This window comes from Malus sylvestris, chromosome 10 (assembly GCF_916048215.2).
Source record: "Malus sylvestris chromosome 10, drMalSylv7.2, whole genome shotgun sequence".
Taxonomy (NCBI): domain Eukaryota; kingdom Viridiplantae; phylum Streptophyta; class Magnoliopsida; order Rosales; family Rosaceae; genus Malus; species Malus sylvestris.
Window position 1 is genome coordinate 22,313,628 of NC_062269.1, and position 23,535 is coordinate 22,337,162.

At 43.6% G+C, this 23,535-nt stretch overlaps 1 protein-coding gene and 1 non-coding gene across 2 annotated transcripts; one reads left to right on the top strand and one right to left on the bottom strand.

The window, feature by feature from the left end:
- Positions 1-15,438: 15,438 nt before the first annotated feature.
- On the top strand, positions 15,439-18,082 carry LOC126586267 (subtilisin-like protease SBT1.6). The gene has a single exon (XM_050251074.1). The coding sequence runs from the start codon at positions 15,511-15,513 to the stop codon at positions 17,824-17,826; it is 2,316 nt and encodes a 771-aa protein (XP_050107031.1). The 5' UTR covers positions 15,439-15,510; the 3' UTR covers positions 17,827-18,082.
- A 3,850-nt stretch (positions 18,083-21,932) lies between these two features.
- On the bottom strand, positions 21,933-22,004 carry TRNAN-GUU (transfer RNA asparagine (anticodon GUU)). Its single transcript has one exon. It is a non-coding gene; the product is annotated as a tRNA-Asn (tRNA).
- Positions 22,005-23,535: the final 1,531 nt, after the last annotated feature.

Below are 23,535 nucleotides of genomic sequence, written 5' to 3' on the forward strand. Positions count from 1 at the left end.
ACTTGCGTTCTCAATGAAGGAGTAATAGAAGATTGTGACGAAGATGGTGGCAAAGGATCCGATCCACCCACAAGGTCGTTTCTTTGAAAACGGCTTGATGAACAATCTCGGACAGTTGAACAGACATTGAGTCGAGGAATCGATAAGCTTCATGACGTGATACGCAATTCCAGTGAAGCACAAACCAGATTACTCGAGATACTGGTTAGTAAGGTCAGCGATGGTAGAATTTTCGATCTTGCCCAGCATTTGCCGCCGAGGAATAATCTGTTATCAAGTGCACCGGCCGAGCCAATTCCTGCTCGGCTCAGGCCGCTTCAATTGGAAAGAGGAGGAGGGTCGAATAGTAGGTCAGGCGGATCCGACCAGAGAGCGGAAGTAACGCCCGTCGATATGACCGAAGTTCAGCGGATGATCGATTCGGCCATGAAGAAAGGGCCGAAGTTCCCTAAGTTTATCCACCCGTATCCAGCTTACGTGGAACAAGTCGAATACCCTAGAGGTTTCAAGATCCCAGATTTTAGCCTTTTTGCCGGAGAATCATCCTTATCCTCGTTGGAACATGTAGCTCGTTTCACCGCACAGTGCGGAGACGTTAATAATGACTTTCACAAGTTGCGACTTTTCAATTTTTCGTTGACCGGCTCAGCGTTCGCCTGGTATATTAACCTCCCACCGAACTCTGTCCAGAGTTGGGAGGAGTTGGTCGAGAAATTTCATGAGCAGTTTTATCGGCCGGGAATGGAAATGTCAGTATCCTCACTGGCAAGGATGGCTCAGGCGTCCGACGAGTCACCAATGGATTATCTTACTAGATTCAAATCAGCTAGGAACTGGTGACGAATGCCTCTCCCCGAAGTTGAATTCGTCAGACTTGCTCTGAACGGTCTTGACGTCGAATACAAAAAGAAATTCTTGGGGGCAAACTTTCGGGATATGTACGAATTGGCCCAGCATGTCGAGCAGTATGATTATTTGCTCCGCGAGGAAAAGATTTCGAAAGCTCCATCTCGGGGGACGATTTACAAGAATCCTACTGTCAGTTATGCATCAACCGAGGATGAATGCGTTAGTGTGGATGCATAGTGATAGATAAGCCATACGTCTGCAAAGCACTGACTCAAGTTGATTCTAAGGAAGTCAAAACCCGCTCGGCTACTGAAGGAGCACTGAAACCGTCGAAAGTTTATACTTTTGATATTACAAAAGCCGATGCAATTTTTGATCAACTATTATCAGCAAGGATCATCAAACTTTGACCTGGGCACAACATTCCCAAGGCCGAAGAGCTTAAAGGGAAGATATATTGCAAATACCACAATTCAAGCAAACACACGACAAACAATTGTGTCGTGTTTGGAGACAACGTCCAAAGCTGGATTGATAATGGCAAACTGAAATTTCCAGAGAAGAAGATGAGTGTTGATACTGACCCATTCCCCACGGCAACAGTAAATATGGTTGATGCGTGCCTACCTAAAGACAAAGGGAAAGGGAAGACCGAAGATGTTGCGACGCAACGCTTTCGGAATCAGAATTCGCGACCACGTTTCATGGCCGATTTTCGTTCAAACAAACCGCCCACAGCTTTAACGGGACCCGCTATTGTCAAACCTATGATAGATTATACCACCGATGAAGACAGTGGGATAGCGGTTTTGTGCAGTAAATGTAGGGCAAAGGTCGGTAGTGAGCCAGAGGAGAAGCCCTTTTCGCTTATAACGGAACGACCTACGGCCGCAACCCAGCAGAAGGTTGCCGACGTAGGCCAACATCAGGGGTTTTTTATAGGCTCGGTCCCAAAGTGAGGATGGAAGAGGCCCCTTCAGTCAGGCGGCGTCTTGATTTTAATGATTCATTTTACGACGAGGACTACTATAAACGTAATTCTAGCAGTTCGGAGTCATCGCGGAGCCAAAAAACTTTCAAACCTCCCAAACCTAGCGATCAACGTTGGTATACATATCATTCCTCGAAAGGCGTTTACACCGCACTGTCCAAATCCCAGAAATGCCGGCACCAAAGGATAGATTGCATGGCCCGCCGACAAGCGGCCCAAGAAACTTCGGCTCCTCAATGGCGGTCGAATGACACAATTGTTACTGATGATGAACGACCACCTCCAGCTATTATGACAGAGTTGGTTCAAGTAAAACGGATGGTCAACCGAGATATTGAAACCACGTTCGAAGAGGCTGATAAACGGATCAAACTTCTTCTTCAGCCGGGAGAGATGAAGGCACGCCTCGAGCATTTTGAGGCAAGAGGCCGAAAGCAAATTAGCCCCGCCGGCTATACAAGAACCTTTGATTAAAATTCGACGGAATTTGCACCCACCGTTCTTCGGGGAGGCTTTGAGTACATGCGAGAATTCCATAAGAAACATTCGGCCAATGATCTGTATGGCTTGCCGAAGGCATGTTAGGATACAATTGATTTAGTCCTGATTTGTCCTGATGCCGAACGAATCATTCAGAAGACCTCAGACCCAGGATTGAAAGCAAGATTCCAGCACATACGAGAAGCTCGTGTCCTTGGATTTGAAGTTGACCCATACACTGATATCGATGCAGCCGACCTTCCTTTCTCAATGGAGGACCTTCAGTATTTACGATATCACTTCGAAGTATTTTCGGCTGTTTCTCTCTTCGGCCTTACGACCGATGAAATAGCACGTGTTGCACGATTAGATGCTTATCTCGACACCAGGGATGCCCGGATACACTACCAAGAACAGGCTCGGACCTTGACCCCAAACACACTGTCGACTTCAACCTCACCTGAGGCAATCACGCAAAACCAACAAGCTGCCGAAGCAACAACACAGGATCAAACCCTTGAAGAATGAGCAAAAGAGTCTATTTGTCCAACTCTGACAACAACGGAAGCTGTAGTCGCCGACCAGACGAAAGATGAGGTTAACGAGGAGGATTCTAACCCGATGGGCCCATCCGTCTTGGATAACATGGAAATCAGTATGGTCCATGTGTTACCCGCTGCTTTTCAATCCAGCACAGCTCAGCTAAATTTCCTCGATGGTGATGTAGTCGCCGAGGAAGCCGGCCATGTTGATTTCGTGTCCGTTGCTGAAGCTGACTCTATAACAAAAGATGACAATATCAAAGCAGCTTTGGCCAAATTATTTCCTCGTTCACCATCGGCCAACCTCCATCATTTAAAGCCATTGTATGTGACGGCCCATATCGAGGGATATCCAATTTCTAAAGTTTTTATCGATTGTGGAGCTACCGTCAATATCATGCCTGTGAACATCATGAAGGCCTTACGTCGCTCTAATGACGAACTTATTCCGTCAGGGATCACAATGAGTAGTTTCGTCGGTGACAAATCCCAAACCAAAGGTGTCATTCCGCTGATAGTGAATATTGCCGGTCGCATTCACATGACCGCCTTTTTCGTGGTCGATTCTAAAACCGAGTATAATGCATTACTCGGTCGAGATTGGATTCACCAAACCAGTTGTATTCCTTCCTTATTGTATCAAGTGCTCATTTTTTAGGACGGCAAATCGGTCACTGTTCACCCGGCCGATAGCCAACCCTTCGAAACCAATATGATCCAAGCACGGTACTATGATGACCACGTCGGCTATATTACTTTGCAAGGCTTCAATGATGAAGGACGGCCGACTCGGATTTCTGTTCAGAAAGCTATCGAGGTTGGCACCGAGACTGTCCACCAGGATTCAGCGAGACTCGGATTAGCCAACTTTCTCCCCGAAGCTGATGTTTGACGCCGATCGGGAGGAACGAAGGGCCGCGGTTTCATCTACTATAGAACGACTGCTGGCCCATTGGTATACTATATCTCAACAACCAAATTCGGGCTTTAACCTCGTCAAGTTCCTTGCCGAAGAAAATAATGGTCCTGTCTTATCCCTTGACAAAGTTCGAGCCGCCCCGGCCGAGCTCGAAGATCATCAGCCCCAAGTTAAGGACCCCCTGGAAGAGATTAACGTTGGGACGGCCGACGACCCACGGCCTTTGTTTATTAGTGCATTACTTCCCCAACAAATGAAGGACGAACTTCAGCCTTGCTTACAGAGTTCAAAGATTGTTTTGCTTGGAGCTACCATGAAATGCCCGGCTTAGATCGCACTCTTGTCGAACATGAATTACGTATTAAGCCCGGATGCAAACCTTTCCGACAACCACCTCGTCGATTCTCGACCGAAGTACAACTCGGCATCAAGGACGAACTGGTTCGACTTTTGAAAGCCGGGTTCATTCGAACAGCTCGATATGTGGAATGGTTGGCGAATATCGTTCATGTCTTAAAGAAGAATGGTGCACTGCGCATCTGCATCGATTTCAGAAATCTGAATCTGGCAACTCCCAAAGATGAGTATACAATGCCGATTTCAGATCTATTAATCGATGCTGCGGCGAATCATGCGATCTTATCCTTTATGGATGGACACGCCGGGTACAACCAAATTTTCATTGCTGAAGCCGATGTACATAAAACTGCTTTCCGCTGCCCGGGGGTACTCGGCACTTACGAATGGGTTGTTATGCCATTCGGCCTAAAAAATGCCGGCGCCACATACCAACGGGCGATGAACACCATATTTCATGACTTAATTGGAACCATCGTCGAAGTCTGTATTGACGATGTTGTGATTAAATCCAAACAACTGCGAACTCATGTGGATGATCTCCGACAGGCTTTCCTTCGTATGCGCCAACACAATCTCAAAATGAATCCTGCCAAATGTGCATTCGGTGTGTCAGCTGGTAATTTTCTCGGTTTCCTGGTACATCACCGTGGGATTGAAGTGGACGAAAATAAAGCACGTGCAATCATCAGTGCTCCACCACCAACTACGAAGAAACAGCTGCAGTCCTTACTCGGCAAGATAAATTTTCTCCGTCGATTTATAGCTAACTCGGCAGGAAAAATGAAAGCGTTTTCCACACTTTTGAAACTTAAGGACTCAGATACATTTGCGTGGACGAACGAGCATCAGGCGGCGTTTACACAAATCAAAGTCTCCCTCACAACACCACCTGTCCTTGTTCCACCTCGGCACGGTAAACCCCTCAAACTATATATCTCAGCGGCTGAAGAGTCCATCGGCTACCTCCTTGCCCAAGACAATGATGCCGGGCGAGAGCAGGCTATTTTTTACCTCAGTCAAAATCTTAATCCACCGAAGATCAATTATTCCGCCGTGGAGAAGCTCTGTCTTGCCGTGTTCTTCGTCGCCTCCAAACTCCGGCATTACATGCTTTCGTCGGTCACACAAGTCATTGCCCAGACCGACGTTATCCGGTACATGCTTACCCGGCTAATCGTAAAAGGGAGAATTGGGAAGTGGACGATGGTGTTGTCCAAGTTTAGCCTACAATACGTGCCTCAGAAAGCTGTCAAAGGCCAAGCATTGGCCGATTTCCTGGCTCACCACCCTTCCCCCTATGGTTTTGGGGACACTGATGTCGAAATCGGCATGGTTGAAAGACGCGACAACTATTGGACGATGTATTTTGACGGGTCCAGTACTTCATCCTCGGCCGGCGTTGGAATTGTCATTCAATCTCCTAATCACGATCGTTGGTATTTTTCGCTTAAGTTGGATTTTGACTGCACCAATAATCAGGCCGAATATGAAGCCTTAATCATCGGCCTTGGTCTCCTTCATGACTTGCGGGCCACCCGTGCCCTCGTCCTCGGCGACTCTGAGCTTGTGATTAACCAACTTAATGGGTCTTTTCGCTACATGAGTTGTACCCTAGCACCCTACCACATGGTTGCCAGCTATTTGGCCGAGTCCTTCGACGATATTACATTCGAACATGTTTCCCGGATCCATAATACCGACGCAAATGAGTTGGCTCAAATTGCCTCTGGTGCACAACTCCTGGAGGGCAAGCTAGGCCGAGAAATACCGGTGTTTCGACAATTATACCCGGCCTTGGTCAACCAGCAAATCCTCCGGCGCGACGATGTAATACGCACTCGAGTCATGTCTTTACCTTCGTTGTTAGACCGACAAGATACTATAGAGGTTTGCACCGTCGAGGCAACACCAGATGATTGGAGAAAGCCCATTATGCAGTACCTTGACAATCCCAATGGAAAACATAGTCGCAAGACACGAGTCCACGCCACGAACTATGTCACGTACCAAAATGAGTTATACCGAAAAAGGGATGATGGATTGTTACTGCTATGCCTCGGCCCCCAAGAGGGTGCTCGGGCGATCACGGAAGTCCATGAAGTGGTTTGCGGAGCTCATCAATCTGGACGAAAAATGCGATGGCTACTTCGACGACACGGTTATTTTTTACCAAGAATACTAAAGGATTGTATCGAGTTTGCACGAGGATGCATACAGTGCCAAATCCACGGGCCTATACAAAGGGTCCCGACCGAATCGTTGCATTCGGTCATTAAACCATGGCCGTTTAGAGAATGGGCTATGGACGTAATCGGCAAAATCACGCCATCCTCCGGAGCTGCCAAGCACGCATGGATAATAGTCGCAACCGATTACTTTACTAAGTGGGTCGAAGCAAAATCATATGCCGAGCTAACGTCTAAAGAAGTTTGCGACTTCGTGGAGGAACACATTGTGACCAGATTTGGCGTACCAGAAACGATCATAACTGACAATGGAACAATCTTCACAGCCGAAAGGTTTAAAGAGTATACGGCAAATTTAAAAATTCAGCTCGAGCAATCTACACCGTATTATCCATAAGCGAACGGGCAGGCCGAAGCAAGTAATAAAGTGCTGATCGGCATCCTCGAAAAAATAATAAAAGAAAGACCCGGCATGTGGCACTTGAAGTTGAACGAGGCATTATGGGCATATCGAACATCGTCCCGATCGGCGACTGCGACAACCCCGTATGCATTAACCTACGGACACGATGCAATGTTACCAGTCGAGTTAAGCATAAATTCGTTGCGATTAACTGAACAAAGTAGTTTGTTTAGCGCCGAATATAATCAGTCCATGAGACAGGAATTAGAAGATTTGGAAGAAGCACGACTTGACGCTTATAACTTACTGGTGGCACAAAAACGGATTGCCGAGCGAGCCTATAATCAATAGGTGCGTCAGAAAACATTCGGCGAGGGTGAATTGGTTTGGCAAACGGTGTTACCCGTACCCGTAGGACTAAAAGATCCTAGGTTTGGCAAGTGGTCGCCAAATTGGGAAGGACCGTTCGTTATACATAAAGTATACAGAAAAGGGGCGTATCATCTTAAAGACCAGACCGGTTTGGTTCACAGATTACCAATCAACGGGAAGTTTTTGAAAAAATACTACCCGGTCATGTGGGAAATGCGGGAATAGAAAACCATTTCATTAAGATTGATAAGCATGTACAAAATGAGCAAGTCGGTTGGTTTACATTCAAGTACATTCAAGGGGAAAGGGGTAGAAGAGTGCTGAGCAGGGCCTTCAACTCCAACCACCGCACCTCACCCATGATGACCTCGGCTTGCCGATTCTTCTTGTCCAGCTTCAACCGCTCGACCCGTTTTGTGGTCGCCGCATACTCGATCAGGCAATCTTTTCCGCCCGACTCGAAGTCCTTAGCAAGATCGGAGGCAATGGCCGACCTACGTTTCGCTAGTTCTGCCATTTGACGGTCAAGCTCGGCCAATGCTTCTCCTTTTGCCTTTAGGGTGTCGATTTTCGGACGGAGAGTGTCTTGGACGGCCGTGGCAGCTTGCAGGTCTTTTTCGACCTTTAGAGCGGTCTGGAAGATACTAAATGTCTCCCGAACCCGCTCCAAGGCCGACGATGCCCGAACGATAGCATCTCCGCTCAGACGACCGTCAGCTCCGAGGTCGTTCAGACATGTGCCAAGCAGATCAAGACCATTGCGCTCGAGTACTTGCGACGCTGAAAGCGACAAGACTTCTCGCAACTGAGACAGAGTGGTTGAATCGGCAGCTTCAGTCGTGGGGGCCGAATGACCAGACCCGGTAATTGTGCTGGAGATGAGGGCTTTGAATTCGACCTCCCATGAAGCCTGCACATACAAATTAGGTTAAGCTCAAAAGAAGTCATGACAAGGATAGCAAGAAAGTTGCGTTTTTTTAACCTGCCGAGAGGAGACCTCGGCCATGTCTCCAGGATCGTTGCTCGAACCCAAAGAACTCAATGGCCGAGCCCAGTGTCTTAGATTGCTTCTCAGTTCACGCAGCCGATGGAGGTTATCTACGTTCAATGGCCACTGAGGCGGCCAAGAAATATAGATAACGCCCTTCGGAGCGTAGAATTTTTGGTGAAAAGAGTGTACAGGCACCTGACATTTAGTATTTTCCTCGTTTAGAATTCTAAAGCAGAAAAGCAATCAAGGAAAGACGGTAGAGGGTACTTACGAAGGCCGAAGTAACCTCCTGCGGAGGAATGTGGAAGCCCTGGTCTTGAGGATGAACGGGCGTTTCCGCTGTTGCCTCGGGTTCCTCGGTCGGTCGTTTGCCACGGTCGGCTGTGGAGGGGCCAACCGGGACAGCCGCTTCGGATGAGAAAGGGACATCCTGGTCCTGAGAAGAAGCGGGGGGTTCGGCCATCGTTGTTGGTTCCTCGACCAGACGCTTGCCACGATCAGCCGTGGAGGGGCCGGCTTGAACCGCCATCTCGGACATTGGAGGAGGTTGTCGGCGAGTATAAGGACGATTTACCAGCGGGACTTCGTCGCTCCCCTCACTATCTTCCAGAATGAAGACCGAGAGCTTTGGATTTTTAAGGGAAGTTCCCTAGGTCGTAGAAACCGCCTTTTTTGGAACAGGTGTCTCCTCAACAAAGGGGGCACAACTGGTGTACCGGCCCCAGAAACAGGCCACGCTTGAACTATCTCTGCGGCTGGAGCTGGCTGTTTCTCGACCAAGGGCTGGCCGACGGCAGGAGAAGGGGAAACACTGGGAGTCGTCGCCCCCGTAGTTTGACTGGAGATGACATGGATCTCCGTGCACCCTTCTTTGCCAGGTGTTTTACCCGCTTGGCAGGCGGCGGAGGTTCGACAGCCGGCTCGGCCTCTTGGCGAGGCCGTTTGTTCAGCACGGCCCGACCTGCAGTCTTATCCTTCTTAGCCACGACCAATTTTTTCTCGGCCGTAGCCGCGGCAACTGCCTCCACTATTCTCAATGGCCGACTACCTGAGAGGATAAAAGCAAATCAGCAAGGCAAATCAGTGAGGCAAATCAATATCCAAAGTTGAAGGAGAAGGGGAGAAATGAACAGTTACCTTGAGCTTGGGGGGCCGAGGCCTTTTTAGGTCGTTCACCGAAGAGTTTGTTCAACACATCTTCGGCCGGAGCACCAAAGAACTCCTGGGTATAATCTTCCCACCAATCACCGAAGGTGTCAGTGCAAAGAGTTTCTGGGGTGGCCGGTTGAAGGCGAAATTTTTGGCATTGCTCTTGGAACTCCCTCGCGGCGGTTTTGCATTCCTTCTCCGAGGAACAGGGTTCACGTCCACGGCTTAGGACTGTTCGGGAGGAGAGAAGAGGGACCGGGCAGCCTTGGAGGTAGCCGAGCTGTCGAGCAAGGAAGTTAGGATGGTACACTTCCCAACCCGCTCGTTTTCCATCACAGCCGAGAGGAAGGTCGCGAGTGAGCACGAACGACCCCCAAGACTAACGAAGGTCGGCATCTTCCCCCGCGCCCCACATGGATGTGGGTAGCCTGATGGAGGAAGGATAGTCTCGACGACGACATATCAGGAATTCGTCATTGGAGAGGTCATCAAGAGCGAAGAGGTACCTAAATACCTCTTCGGCTTGGTGAGGGGGTGTCGGTCGGGAGGCCAGCTGAGGTCCAAGCGCCTCCGTTGGCGAGAAATCGACTATGGCCGGTCGAAGGGAGGCGAAATAAACTTGTAACCAGAGTTGGAAGACCCAGAGGGGACCATTCTGGTGTGGGTCGATCTTGTGAAGGGTCACATCGGCTAGGCAGCGGAAGAGATGGGCGAGAATGTTGGAGCTCAGTGACAGGACGTGACCACTAGCCAAGGTCTCGGCTACCGGCATGTTCTCGACCAAGCATTTGTTCGACTTGGTACAACAAATGTACTTGTTGTACCAATAGAAGATGAAAGCTTCATGCTCTCCTTCTCGCAGGTCCTCTTCTCCTCAGTCGGCGAAATGGAGATAGAGGGTGTTGTAATTGAAGAAGTTCTTGTGGAGCTTCTGAATGTCTTCTTTCGACGGGATTTGACCTTCACGGTTCAACGTCTCGAAAGCCCGTCGATCAAAAAGCGTCTTCAGGTCAACATTCGACGGGTACCCAGAGAGGGCCGCATCAATGGGGATCCCAGTTACCGAGGTGCCCAAAATGGCGGTGACATCAAGAATGGTGGGGTCGATGGGACCAAGAGGAAGAACCATGGTGTTGGTGGCCGAGCACCAGAAGCACAAGGCGGCTAGGAGAAGTTCCTTGTCGGGAACGACATCCATTGACAAGAGGAGGATGGCGTCGTAGATGCTGAGGGCCTTCCATTGCTCGCCGAAGAGCCTTTCCATTCGAACAACCCAGGCTGCCCAGGTTGTGGTCGTCGAGGGCCAGGAGCCTTGGGGTTTCGCCGCATCCCATCTCGACCATTCAAACCCTTGGAGCAAGGGTGTTAGGCAGTGCTCCTGGAGAAGGCCAGTAATGGTCGGCGGTACTGCCGCCTTGAAAAGAGGACCCAAGATTTGGTGGGAAGTGCTCATGTCACTTTCAAACCGTATGGTTTTGATCGAGCTCCGATCAAGAATTTTCTGATGCTGGTCACATTCCCTGGAAAGCTTAGAGATGAAGGACGCCATTGTAGGAAGGAAGTACGGCGTAAAATGTGCTGGAGAACAAGGGCAAGAAATTTCGGAGTGATTTTGGAAGCGTAAAGTATGAATGAGGGATTTCAGTATTTATAGGATTTTGGCAGGAAGGGCAATCGTTGGAAATTCAAAACAGAGGGCAAAATCAACCGAAGGAATTGCTGATCATGATGAACATTTGGGAAATGCCGTTGAGAAGACCGAAGGTCTCAGGTTTTGGGGGCGCACGATTGCGTGTGACAGCGAAATTAATGGCGGAAGACGTTTCGACGCCTGCACGATGACAAGTGACTCACGGATTGAGGTAGTGGCTCGCGGATTGAAGTAGTGGAAGTTCAGCCATAAGATTATGATGGCAGGACGGTTCAGGCAGCCGCACGCCTTAGACGTCATTATTAGGGATTGGCCGTGTTGGAGGACGCCACGTGGCGAGTTTGGTTAGCAGGATCAAGATCGTGCAATCATGTTCAATAAACGCGCCTTGGAACTCGGGCACTAGGGTTCTGAGTGGTAGATTCGCTTCTTCAAGGCCAAAACTCGACCGAAGAATTCAGGCCGATGACCTCAGAAGCGAGGGGGCAATGTTTGGGCCCAAAATAATAGTTTGGGCCGAAGGTAGGATCATCCTTGGCCCGGGAGGCCGTGCGGCGAGAGGGCCATGGATCGTTCAACTCGTGGGCTTCCAAGCCTAGGTCGGGTAGATCATAACGCAAGTCGAGTCCTAGTATAATAAGGAGTCTCGGCGGGATCAGTAACCCAGAAAGCGAATTCGGCTCAGTTAAAGACTAGGTTCACAATCCTAGTGAAGATAGGACTGGTCGAGGTGGTGTTGATCCGGAGAGGAAGACCTAGTCCGAGTAGGATTTTAACTCGGATTCAAGATACAGCGCTATAAATAGGGGAAGCTGTGCGTCAGAGAAGCCCCCTGCAAATCAATACAAAACTGCCCTGCGCAAACTCTCAACAACTTGAGATTTTTTCTTTCTTTTTCGCTGACACATCTTCCGTTGGCATCAACAGCACTGTGGAAGCAATCGGTGATATCTTAAGTCGGCATAGATAGCTCTGTCACCGTAGAATCAGTCGATCTCGCAGTATCTTCCATTGGCATCAACAGCACTGAGGCGAGAACGGTTGATTACCTATCCAAGTCTCGGTCGAGGAGGATTTCCGGATCCTTATTGATTGAGGTCATCTCATTAGCCTTCTTGGCGAAGTGAGGTGTTACGGTATATCGAGCTCGGCGCTTTGCTCGCCGAGTTATTTTATGATTGGATATTCCCAAGTGGGATTTAGAGTTTGGCATTCGGACGGCCGAACCACGTTCACCATTAAAACTTATATTTGCTTTGAGTACTTGTGCCCTTACACTCTGGTGTCGATTCGGCGTGAGTTTACTCTGATGAATAACATCACTGTGACTGAATCCGACGACGACGACTCGTGAACTTCGTAAGAATAGTAACCTTGTCTTCAGGTTCGAGAGCCCCAGAGGTCGAGACGTGTTCCTTTCTCGGCCACAATCGCAAGACGCAGAAGTCAGCCGCGCACCCAACGCAACATCAACAAAATTTACTCCTTGGTCGAGCTCGGCCGACGAGTTGGCACGCCCCGCATTCACCGAAGGACGTAGTTAGCTTATAGATTACTCGGCCTGCGCGCCACGTAGGCTTGGTAGTTTCTAGGGTCAACAGCAACTAAATGATTCAATTATGTCTATGCATTCTTGCGTTTCGATTTCTACTAATTGTCCTTCCCAGCATTTAACTATTTAACTCACTAACGCTATTGTTCTATGAAAAATAATAATAATAAAAAAAAGGGTAAATAAATGACCTTGACTACATTAATCGACTTTCTAAACCTTGGCATTATTTGTGAAATATGGTAATAAGTTTGCCACTGGATATCTCCCGTCAATTGTTACTACATTCCGAAATGAGTTGGAATTTTTATTTGTATTTTTTTTATCTTAATCATGTCCTGGATATCCTCGGTAAGTTCTCATGCTTGTTAATTAAAAACATTCTATAAGTTTTTATTGACCCTAAAAATTATAATTTCTACATGGTCAGTAGACTGAGGAATTATTGAGCTAATTACGTACTTGTTGTGAACGCGGGTATGCTAACTCACGACTGAGGTTGATCAGGTGAGTAAAGTAGTTGTGGTGGTGGTGTCGAACGCACTGCTGACTTCTGCACTTAGCGACTACGGCCGAGGAAGGAATGCCTTTCGGCCTAGGGTTCTAGAACTCGAAGATAAGGTTACTTAATTCAATGTGAAGTTCAAGATCTGCACCACGTTCTGATAGCTTCAACTGTATTTGTGAGAATATAAGTTAGTTGAATTGGTATCAGACTGTAAGGGCAAATATACTCAAAGGAGATGAGTGTTTTTATGGTAAACGTCATTCGGCGACTTGAATGCCAAACTTTGAAATGTACTTACGAGCCGATCATAGAAAACCTCACTTCACTAAAAAAACTAATGAAGTGACATCTTTCGGTGAAAGAATCAAAAACTTTTTGCCTTCTAAGATTTAGATAGATAGCCAACTTAACTAGATGTAGTGCTATTCAACCGAACTAAAGGTACTCCTAGGCCGATTAGTTTTACGACTGCAATGATGTTTAGCCAAATCGAATGTGTTGCTGGTTTGCTAACCTAGTGATGTTCAACTGAACTGAATATGTGCTAACGGAGGGGTTGGGATAATTAGTATTTTTTTTCACAGGGTTGTGAGAAGGTTTCACATAGAGCGAAGCTTCTGTAGAATGAGGTTTCTCGTAGAGATTTTTTTAGTTTTTTGTTGAGTTGAAAGGGCTTTCTGCGTTGCAAAACAATTTCTATTTATAGGGGTGAATTTTGTGATGGCCAAGTCTGCCGAGTTGTTAGATTCTAATAATATTCCAATTCCTTGGCATGTTCTTTGAATATATTTGAAATTATTCTCGCTCGAAACTCTATCACCATTTCTTGCATCTTTGACTAGGACTTAGAACCTAGATTGATTATGTGATTGATTCGACCTTTATCCGGAAACCAATCATGATTATTGATATTTCTCTCATCCAACAACTTAGAGTATATGGGTCGACTGCGTACAAAATCAGGTTCAAATAGTTTCAAAATTCTTAAACCATTCTGTTAGTGGTGCAAATAGAGACCAACACTTTGACAAAAAATAAAAATAAAAAATAGAGACCAAGACAGAAGAATTTTTTTAATTTTATCATCCTTGAAAGTAAATTTATTTAATTTTTCATGTCACCGTGTGGAAAAATAACTAAGAATAATAGAAGACGCACAAGAATACGGGACACATAATAGTTGGTATGAAATAACATTTTCATGACAAATTAAAAGTAAAATTCCCTTTAACAAATTTCAATAATCTTTATACTCCTACTGTATTTAAATAATCTAAAACATAAGGAAAAATAATAATTAGATTTCCATATGGAATATTCTACATGAGTAGGTACAGGTATCTCTCCAAATTACCATGTATGGATCATACAAAATAGATGAGTCCCAACTCAATCATTTGCCCCATACCAGAAAAAATAATTAAATATAAGTTTTGAGAATGACGACAATACATACATGTACAAACAATATCTACACTAAGTAAGTAGGGGAATGAGCTAAGCCTTATAATGTGTTTGTCATAATAATTTGGTTCAACTTCGTCTTGACAAGAATTGAACTTAAGATCTATTCCTTACAAGTAAAAAAGAATATCATGACACCGTAATACTAAGTGGTATTACATGTATTGTATTAATATTATTATATCACAATTACATATAATTAATGTCTTAATTGTATAGTTATTATCTATCCGTGATTATATTAAATGTATGTAAGTCTATTGTATTTATAAAAATATTAATAAAATTAAATTTTATCAAAAAAAAATATTCATTTAAGTGAAATGTTTTAAGTTCGATTATCGTAAAAAACGAATTTGAATCACATCATTACTAGTTTTTTATAAATCAAAGTCAATTTCTCTTTCCGTTAACGTAAATACATCGGTGTGACTACGTCTCCCATCAATCCACTTTATAGCTATCAAAACTATTCGACCCCAAGTGGTCGATTTTACCCAAAAATGTGATAGGACTCGGGCAGACCATAGGCATATCATGATCATGATCACCACCTATGCAACGATCATGATTCAACATCATAACCACATGAAAAGTAAAAAGAAAAGAAATTATGGATCCCCACAACTCAGAATTAAATTCGCTCGAATTGAGGAGTAAAGATGGGAATAGAAACCCCGAAAATTGACGGACCGTCGCTTTAATATCTTTATCTTTTTCTTCTTTTTATCCTTCAGATTAAGCTGACAAAACGGCACCGCTTACTCCACCAATCAAAGTGTGAAACCTACGTTAAATTAAGGACCCTACGCCGTCGTTTTCGTAGCAAAGATTTCAAAATCTAATGTCGATTGTCTTTTGTCGAGGCCCCACGCAGTAAATGGGCTGACTCATCTACGACAAAATTATCCACTCACACTCCGGCCATTACAATAACTAACAAAATTACTAAAACGGGAAAATGATTAATTAATTAGAATTCCAGATTAATTATTCAAAACAAAGAATAATAATCTCACTTATAACACTCCCCTCTTCTCTGTCGGTCACACGCACTTCTTCCACTTCACTCTCACTCTCTGCCCCCCTTCCAATGGCCTCCAATCCTCTCCTCCCCCTCCTCTTTCTCCTCACATTATTCAAATTCTCAGCCCAAATCGCGCCGCAGGCCGCCGATCAAACCCTTAAGACCTTCATTTTCCGCGTCGACCGCCACTCCAAGCCCTCGATTTTCCCCACCCACTACCACTGGTACGCCTCCGAATTCGCCGACCCGCCCCAGATCCTCCACGTCTACGACACCGTTTTCCACGGCTTCTCCGCCTCTCTCACTCCCGACCAGGTCTCCGCCATCTCCGACCACCCTTCGGTGCTTGCTGTGATCCAGGACCGCCGCCGGAGTCTCCACACTACTCGATCCCCACAATTTTTGGGGCTCAGGAACCAGAGGGGGCTGTGGTCGGAATCGGACTATGGCTCCGACGTCATTGTCGGAGTATTTGACACCGGCGTCTGGCCGGAGCGTCGCAGTTTCACGGATAAGAATCTTGGGGCGATTCCGAGGCGGTGGAAGGGGGTTTGCGAGACAGGAACTAAATTTGCGAAGAGTAACTGCAACAGGAAGCTGATCGGAGCTCGATTCTTCATCAAGGGCCACGAGGCGGCGGCCAATGCTGGAGGTCCGATATCGCCGATCAACGATACGGTGGAGTTCCGGTCGCCGAGAGATGCGGACGGTCATGGTACCCACACCGCCTCCACGGCGATCGGCCGGCACGCTTTCGAGGCGAGCATGTCGGGTTACGCCGCCGGAATAGCGAAAGGAGTCGCTCCAAAAGCTCGATTGGCAGTTTATAAGGTATGCTGGAAGGATTCTGGTTGCTTCGACTCTGATATATTGGCCGCCTTTGACGCCGCCGTTAATGACGGCGTTGATGTCATTTCTATTTCAATCGGAGGCGGCGACGGTGTTACTCCTCCGTATTATCTCGATCCGATTGCGATTGGATCGTACGGAGCGGTTTCGCACGGAGTGTTCGTGTCTTCCTCGGCCGGCAACGACGGTCCAAACGGCATGTCGGTGACTAATCTCGCGCCTTGGCTTACTACGGTGGGCGCGGGAACCATCGATCGGAATTTCCCGGCGGTTGTGATTTTAGGCAACGGCCGGAGACTAAGCGGTGTGTCGCTGTACTCCGGATTACCTCTCAAAGGCAAGATGTACCCTGTCGTTTATCCTGGGAAATCAGGCATGCTCTCTGCTTCGCTGTGCATGGAGAACTCTCTGGACCCGCGCCAGGTCAGGGGCAAAATTGTAATATGTGACCGCGGGAGCAGTCCTCGAGTGGCCAAAGGCTTAGTCGTGAAGAAAGCCGGCGGTGTTGGAATGATCCTCGCTAACGGAATTTCTAACGGCGAGGGTCTCGTCGGCGACGCACATATCCTGGCCACTTGCGCCGTCGGGGCCGACGAGGGTGACGCAATAAAGGCCTACGTGGCCTCCACCAAGACCCCCATGGCGACGCTCGATTTCCAAGGGACTGTGATTGGAATCAAACCGGCTCCGGTTGTGGCTTCGTTCTCGGGTCGTGGGCCGAACGGGCTGAGCCCGGAGATTCTGAAGCCAGACCTGATCGCCCCTGGAGTCAACATCTTGGCCGCTTGGACCGACGCCGTGGGACCCACCGGTCTGGACACTGACAAGAGGAAAACCGAGTTTAACATTTTGTCCGGGACTTCCATGGCCGCTCCGCACGTGAGCGGAGCCGCGGCTTTACTGAAGTCGGCTCACCGGGATTGGAGCCCGGCCGCCATAAGATCCGCCATGATGACAACGGCGAGCGTGACTGATAACAGAAATCAGACCATGACCGATGAGGCAACCGGAAAGCCCTCCACGCCTTATGATTTGGGGGCGGGTCATTTGAATTTGGGCCGGGCTATGGATCCTGGGCTTATTTATGACATCACCAATGATGATTACGTTCGGTTTCTTTGTGGAGTTGGGTATGGGCCAAGAGTGATTCAGGTCATCACTCGGGTCCAACCCAACTGTCCGGTGAAGAAGCCTGCGCCGGAGAATCTCAATTACCCGTCCATAGGCGCGGTGTTTTCCAGGGCGGGTAAGTCGAGTAAGATGTTTATCCGGAGCGTGACGAATGTGGGGCAACCCAATGCGGTGTATGGGTCTAGGATTGAGGCCCCGAAAGGGGTGACAGTGTCAGTGAAGCCGTCGAGGCTGGTGTTTAGTGGGGCGGTAAAGAAGCGGAGCTTTATAGTGACGGTCGCGGTGGACAGGAGGAATGTGGTGTTTGGTGAGTCAGGTGCGGCGTTCGGGTCGCTTTACTGGAGCGACGGGAAGCACGTGGTTCGGAGCCCCATTGTAGTGACACAAATGGATCCCTTGTAAAAATGATAGGGGAGTTTGATGGTTTGTAACTTGTGGTGATAGGTGTACAACAGTACAACTACAAGTTGTTGGTGCGTGTAGGGGAGAGGGGGTTTTTACTTTGTGTTGTGTTTTACTAGAGCAAACTACTACCATAGCGGTATAGGCTATAGCCCAATGAGATAGCTTCTTCTGAGGGTTGGTGTAACGTGAATTTTTCTTTTTTTTATTGTTTGTTTATTTTTCCTTTTAAATTATATAAAATCTCAAGTTTCTATTTTTTTTTTTAATACAAGCCATATTTTTATGGCTTATTTTTAGCTATGTCTCTAAAATTTGATTTAATCTTACTTTAGTCTCGGTAATTCAAAAGTTACCACTTTATTAACTGAAACTTAAAATTTGCTCCACTTCGTCCTTGGAACTCGACTTTGATTTTATTTTGCTTTCTGAAACTCGAAAGTCATCTCTATAAATTTCAAAATTTGCTTCAAATTACCTTAAATTTGTTAAATTCTAATGTGGGTTTGATTTGAGTGCATCAGACTAATCAATTCTTTTTTAGTTTTTTCATCTCTTTAATTTCTTTTAAATTTAATATTTTCTGATTGTTGAATGTTAACGCATAATGGAGATTTATAATCAAATTTATTGCAGATATGGCATAATCTTATTATGTATTGGGTCTCACATATGTTTCAAGAGGCAACCTACGAATTTCGGAGAGAGTCACAAGTCAAAGTGGAACAAATTTTGAGTTTCAGAGAGAAATGATGAGTTTTGAGTTTCAGAAGATAAAGTGAGATTACAATTAAGTTCTAAGAGTGTAGCTAAAAATAAGTTCTTTTTAGGAGAAATTAGGTTCACGTCATTCTTTTTGTTACTCCATTGATTAAAATCCTATTCATTTTCAATTTTTTATCAAGGTTCTTGGGTATTAATAACATCATTAATTATTTGAATAATAAAATATTTTTATTTTTAAATATATTCCTTTGGTGTTAAAAATGTTTTTCTTTTTGAAGAAAGTGTTAAAAATGTTAAAATTAGTATATTTATATTTATGGCTAAATTTTTTATCATATATTTTTATTTTTAGTTTGTAACTCTTTTTAATTTGTATCAATTTTCTTTTCATTTTTAATTTGTACCCATATATTAGTTTCTTTTTGTGACCATATTTTTTAAAGTTTTATTTGTATTTGTACCCATGTGTATACCGTCACGTGACATTGTATATTTAATCAATTACAGAAAAATTACATATGGTATATTTATGTTTTATGCCTAAACTTTGTATCATATATTTATATTTTTAGTTTGTACCCACTTTTAATTTGCAACATTTTTTAAAATTTGTAGTATTTTCTTTTTAGTTTTATTTTGTACCCATGTATTAATTTCTTTTAGCGCTTATATTTTTTTTAAATTCATTTGTACTCATAATTTTTTAATCTTTTATATGTGCCCTAATTTATTTATAATGTATCAATTCTTCTTTATTAATGTACCACTTTGTTATATGTAAAATGTACCAATTTTTTTAACACTATGAATACATTCTTTTGCCATTTATTATTTCTTATTTTTACATAGTTTTTATCTATTTATTCAATCAAAATGTTTGAATTTTTTTATTGTAACCATTTCTAATAGTATTATAATGAGGGATTTTAAATTTATAGGACTATAAATCTCATAAAATATCAAATAATTAATGTCAAAACTATAAAAATATAAATATTAATTGTAATATAATGAGGTGTACAAAGTCAAGGAACTTTGATCAAACTTTGAATACCATTAAGTTTTTAGTCAAAGAATGTTAAGGATTAAGGATCGCATTCAAAGTATCCCTTCTTTTTATTTTAAACTACACTAAAAAGAAGGATTAAGGGTTTGAAACCGAGATTTTGTGGATTGAAATAGAAGACCTAGCTAGTGCAATCCGGCACTGGCAAATATTAAGTTTGTTTGAACGTTATGCAAACGGTCAAACATTTCGAATGGAAAGAGATGGTTTTATCCACTAGACTGGAAGGTGATTCAAATATTCTTTCCAGTGTAAGTTTAGCAATGTTTTATCATTTAATTTGAATAATGAATCAATTTGGACATGGAATCTCTATATTTTGTACGTGGATATAAAAACAAGAGCAAGAGGGCAAAATATTTTCATTTTTTTAATGAGGGAATGAAAATACTATTTAGTATAAATGGTTCCTATGCATCTCGTGTTTCCTAAAGGAATTAACTTAGCTCCTTAACGTTAAAGAGGAATTCTCCTCACGATACTTAATGACCGATTTACGATATTTTGTGTTCCTGGTTAAAATCGTTTAATGTATTCATTATGTAAAGATCATCTATGCAAAAATAAAATAAAATATGAGATTGTTTAGTCATAGAAACTATATAAAAACATATTAACAGATTCGGTAAAAAGGTCCGCATTACTTGAGTTGAACCCTAGAAGGGTGTACTTATCCATTGAGAAAGGATTCAAGGGAATCAAAGTATTGGGGGGAACCTCGCAAAAAAAAAAAAAAAAAAAAAAAAAAAAAAATTAAGAATAAGAACTTTTAGGCAATCAACAATAGCATGAGGGGAACCTCTAACCATTTTCAAATCATGATGTTGTCCCATTGTACCACTCAAATCTTTGTTTCTTTTAAATAACTTAAATCAAATAATCACGGGTCTCTTTTCCCTATTATTATGTAAACTAATTCAAAGAGTCATCAACGGCCTTTTTTGTGCACTATACAATCAGAAATCTTATTCTATATGTAATCATTTGGTTTAGAAGCATTCATTTTCCGCTCTGTTGAAAAATATTTTTAGTTCATGTACGAAAAAGAAACGGAAGATGAAAATAAAAAGGGAGGGCATGTGGAACAAGAAGAGATATTTTCAGTTCATGTACGAAAGAGATATTTTCAATTCATATACGAAAAAGAAACGGAAGTTAAAAGAAATTTCCGCTTTGTAGAACAAGAAGAGTAGAAGACCTTTGATTTCACACAATATTTCTTTAGCTATAGGCTTTAGAGAGGGCATGTGGACTACAATTGTCAATTGAGATGGTAGGGCACATCCTATACTTCAATGATTAATCTTCCAAACTTTAGCCTGATTTCTGGGACCTATATATGTAACAAGAAGACGACATGAAGGACCACAACAGATCGTATATCAATCCTGTTAGGCTATGATAATCGAGCATGATCAAGGAGGGGGTCCTCTGATAGGACCCTAGCTCAACAAGGAACAAAAGTGTAGACCATGCACAAAAGATTTGTACCCCATAATTCACCCATGTAAGTAACTTCATCCTTGTCGGCCATTGATTCCAACCATGCATCAACAATCGGTGGGAAGCTGATAATTGGCATAAGACGCGGAACATTTATAGTACGTTTGGGTGAAAAGTAGCATTTTTAATCCAATAATGTAACAATACAACATTTTTGAGATTTTACGGCTTGAGTTTTACGGCATGCTTAGTATGCATATCGTAAAAAATATTATTTTCTGGGTGCTATAAATACACGTGTGAGCGATGAAGAATTAGGAAGAAAGCTGTAAATTAACAAGCTAATACGACGTTTGGCAAACATTGTATAGGGTATGTATTACAGCACTCATTGGATGCCTTAAAACAGTTTTACAGCGTGGTCCTTATGATCACTCACGACTTCACGTGTACGTCGTAATGGGTTTTGATTATATACGTCACGCGTTTTTGTTGCTTTGAGGTCGCGCGCTGTAAAATGATGCATGTTGTGTGAAGAGAAATTTACGCATAACATTGTGTTATTGAATCAGAACACCAAATGATGATAAACCCGTTCCAAAAAAGTTATTATTGTTGGGGTGTGAGCCTTTTAGGTTGGGATATATGGTGTTAGAGTGGGCAAACGGTAGGTTACTAATGAGAGAAGTTTTGTAAATTGGGGTGAGTTGCACATCAGGGAATCCTTTTGCAAGAGATACCCGAAGTGTTTTGCATCACAATCTTCCTAGCCGCAGTAGTTTTCCATTTTTGATGTCCCACGATTGCGCTAGTTTAGAAACTAAGGAGAAGGACAGGGGTCGCTAGGTCATAAAAGCTCAAACTATAAATTCTCCCCAAGTAGGATTTGAACCTACGACCAGTCAGTTAACAGCCGACCGCTCTACCACTGAGCTACTGAGGAACAACGGACTTAAGGAAGCCGACTCACAAGGCATTTAAGTTGCTGTTGTATATTACGAATAACCTAGGTCTAGGGTTTTTGCTTTCTGTGTTCATGTTTTGGGCTCAACCTTTGGGTTTGGTTTTTTGCTCTGGGTCCATAGTTTAGTTTACTTTAATTGTAATTGGGTCTCTATTTATATTGTGCATTGTATGTTTCGTTGGTAATGAATTTTGCCCTGTCAAAAGAAAAAAAAAATTGTACAAAGCAGCGTTCAATCCACTTTTGTTTATTGCCATGACTGAATAATCTTTTGCCACGATTAAAAATATTAAAGCATTCAATTTACTCTTTACTTTTTCTTTTTATGGGCACAAAATATTGCTTTGATTCATGCTTTCCCGTGCCATTCTCTTCTTTGATGACATCCAAAGTCATCTTTGAAGTGAGTTCAAAGCAATTTTTAGTTGAATCCTTCTGAGCACAGAAAATAAAAGAATCAAAACAAAAACAGATAAAATAGTTTTCAGTAAATGGAAAATATTTTGATGGTTAAATTCATCAAATAATAATAAATTAACAATAAATGGATAAAAGAAGAAGACGTTTATAAACTTATTAGGTCAATTGTGAAAGGTTTTTTTTATTTTTTTTTATCACAAATGATCTTTAAAATTGACCCAGACCATGAAGAAGGTCTTTGAAATTGAAAATCGATCAATGTAGTTTTTGAAAATAGGTATCACAAATCAACGTGATCATTCCAACACAATTCAGAAAAGAAAAAAAATTGTTATGTGCTATGTAGCGCATAAATCGGTCTCCCAAGTTGTTTTTTTTTTTTTCCATCACAAATGATCCTTGAAATTAACTCACACAAGATGGGCCTGACAAGTTTTTTTTTTAATTTTTTTTATAACAATGTAGTCTTAGTCCTATAAATAAGCGTCTCAAATCAATATAATTTTTCAGTCACAATTTTATAAAAAATTCTGCTATGTGTTGGTGTGACACATAAATGGTTTCCACAAGTCTAATTAAATTAAAAATAGATTAGAACTATGTTTAAGAATTAAATAATTAGTTAAAAAAGTTGTCAACCCCAATCACCTTCGATCCCAACTCACACTCCTCTACCTCCACCTATGGTAGCCATCACCGTCTCTTCTCTGAAGAAAAAAAAAATTCTCAAGACACCTTTCACGGATTGGACCAAGATCAAGGCCACCTTTGGCGAGAACTTATGTGCAATCACCGTCCCCATTTTTGTGATTGACAACCTCACAACCGTAATCTTGGAGAGCTTGTTGAACGCTACCCAGTGATCTTGGTGACGCGGAGAATGGCGAGCTCTACCTTGAGATAGTATCATTGTGTAAAACGATATTTTGACAACTTTTTTAATTAATTACTAAATTATTAAACCCACATCAACACACAATAGAATTTTTGACATAATTGTGACGGAATAACTACATTGATTTGCGACACCTATTTCAGGGACTACATTGATTGATTTTAAATTTCAAGAATTATCTTGATGGTGTGAGTC

Bases quoted from the DNA above. Each gene is read 5' to 3' on its own strand.
- LOC126586267 (XM_050251074.1), top strand. From the start codon at position 15,511: ATGGCCTCCAATCCTCTCCTCCCCCTCCTCTTTCTCCTCACATTATTC.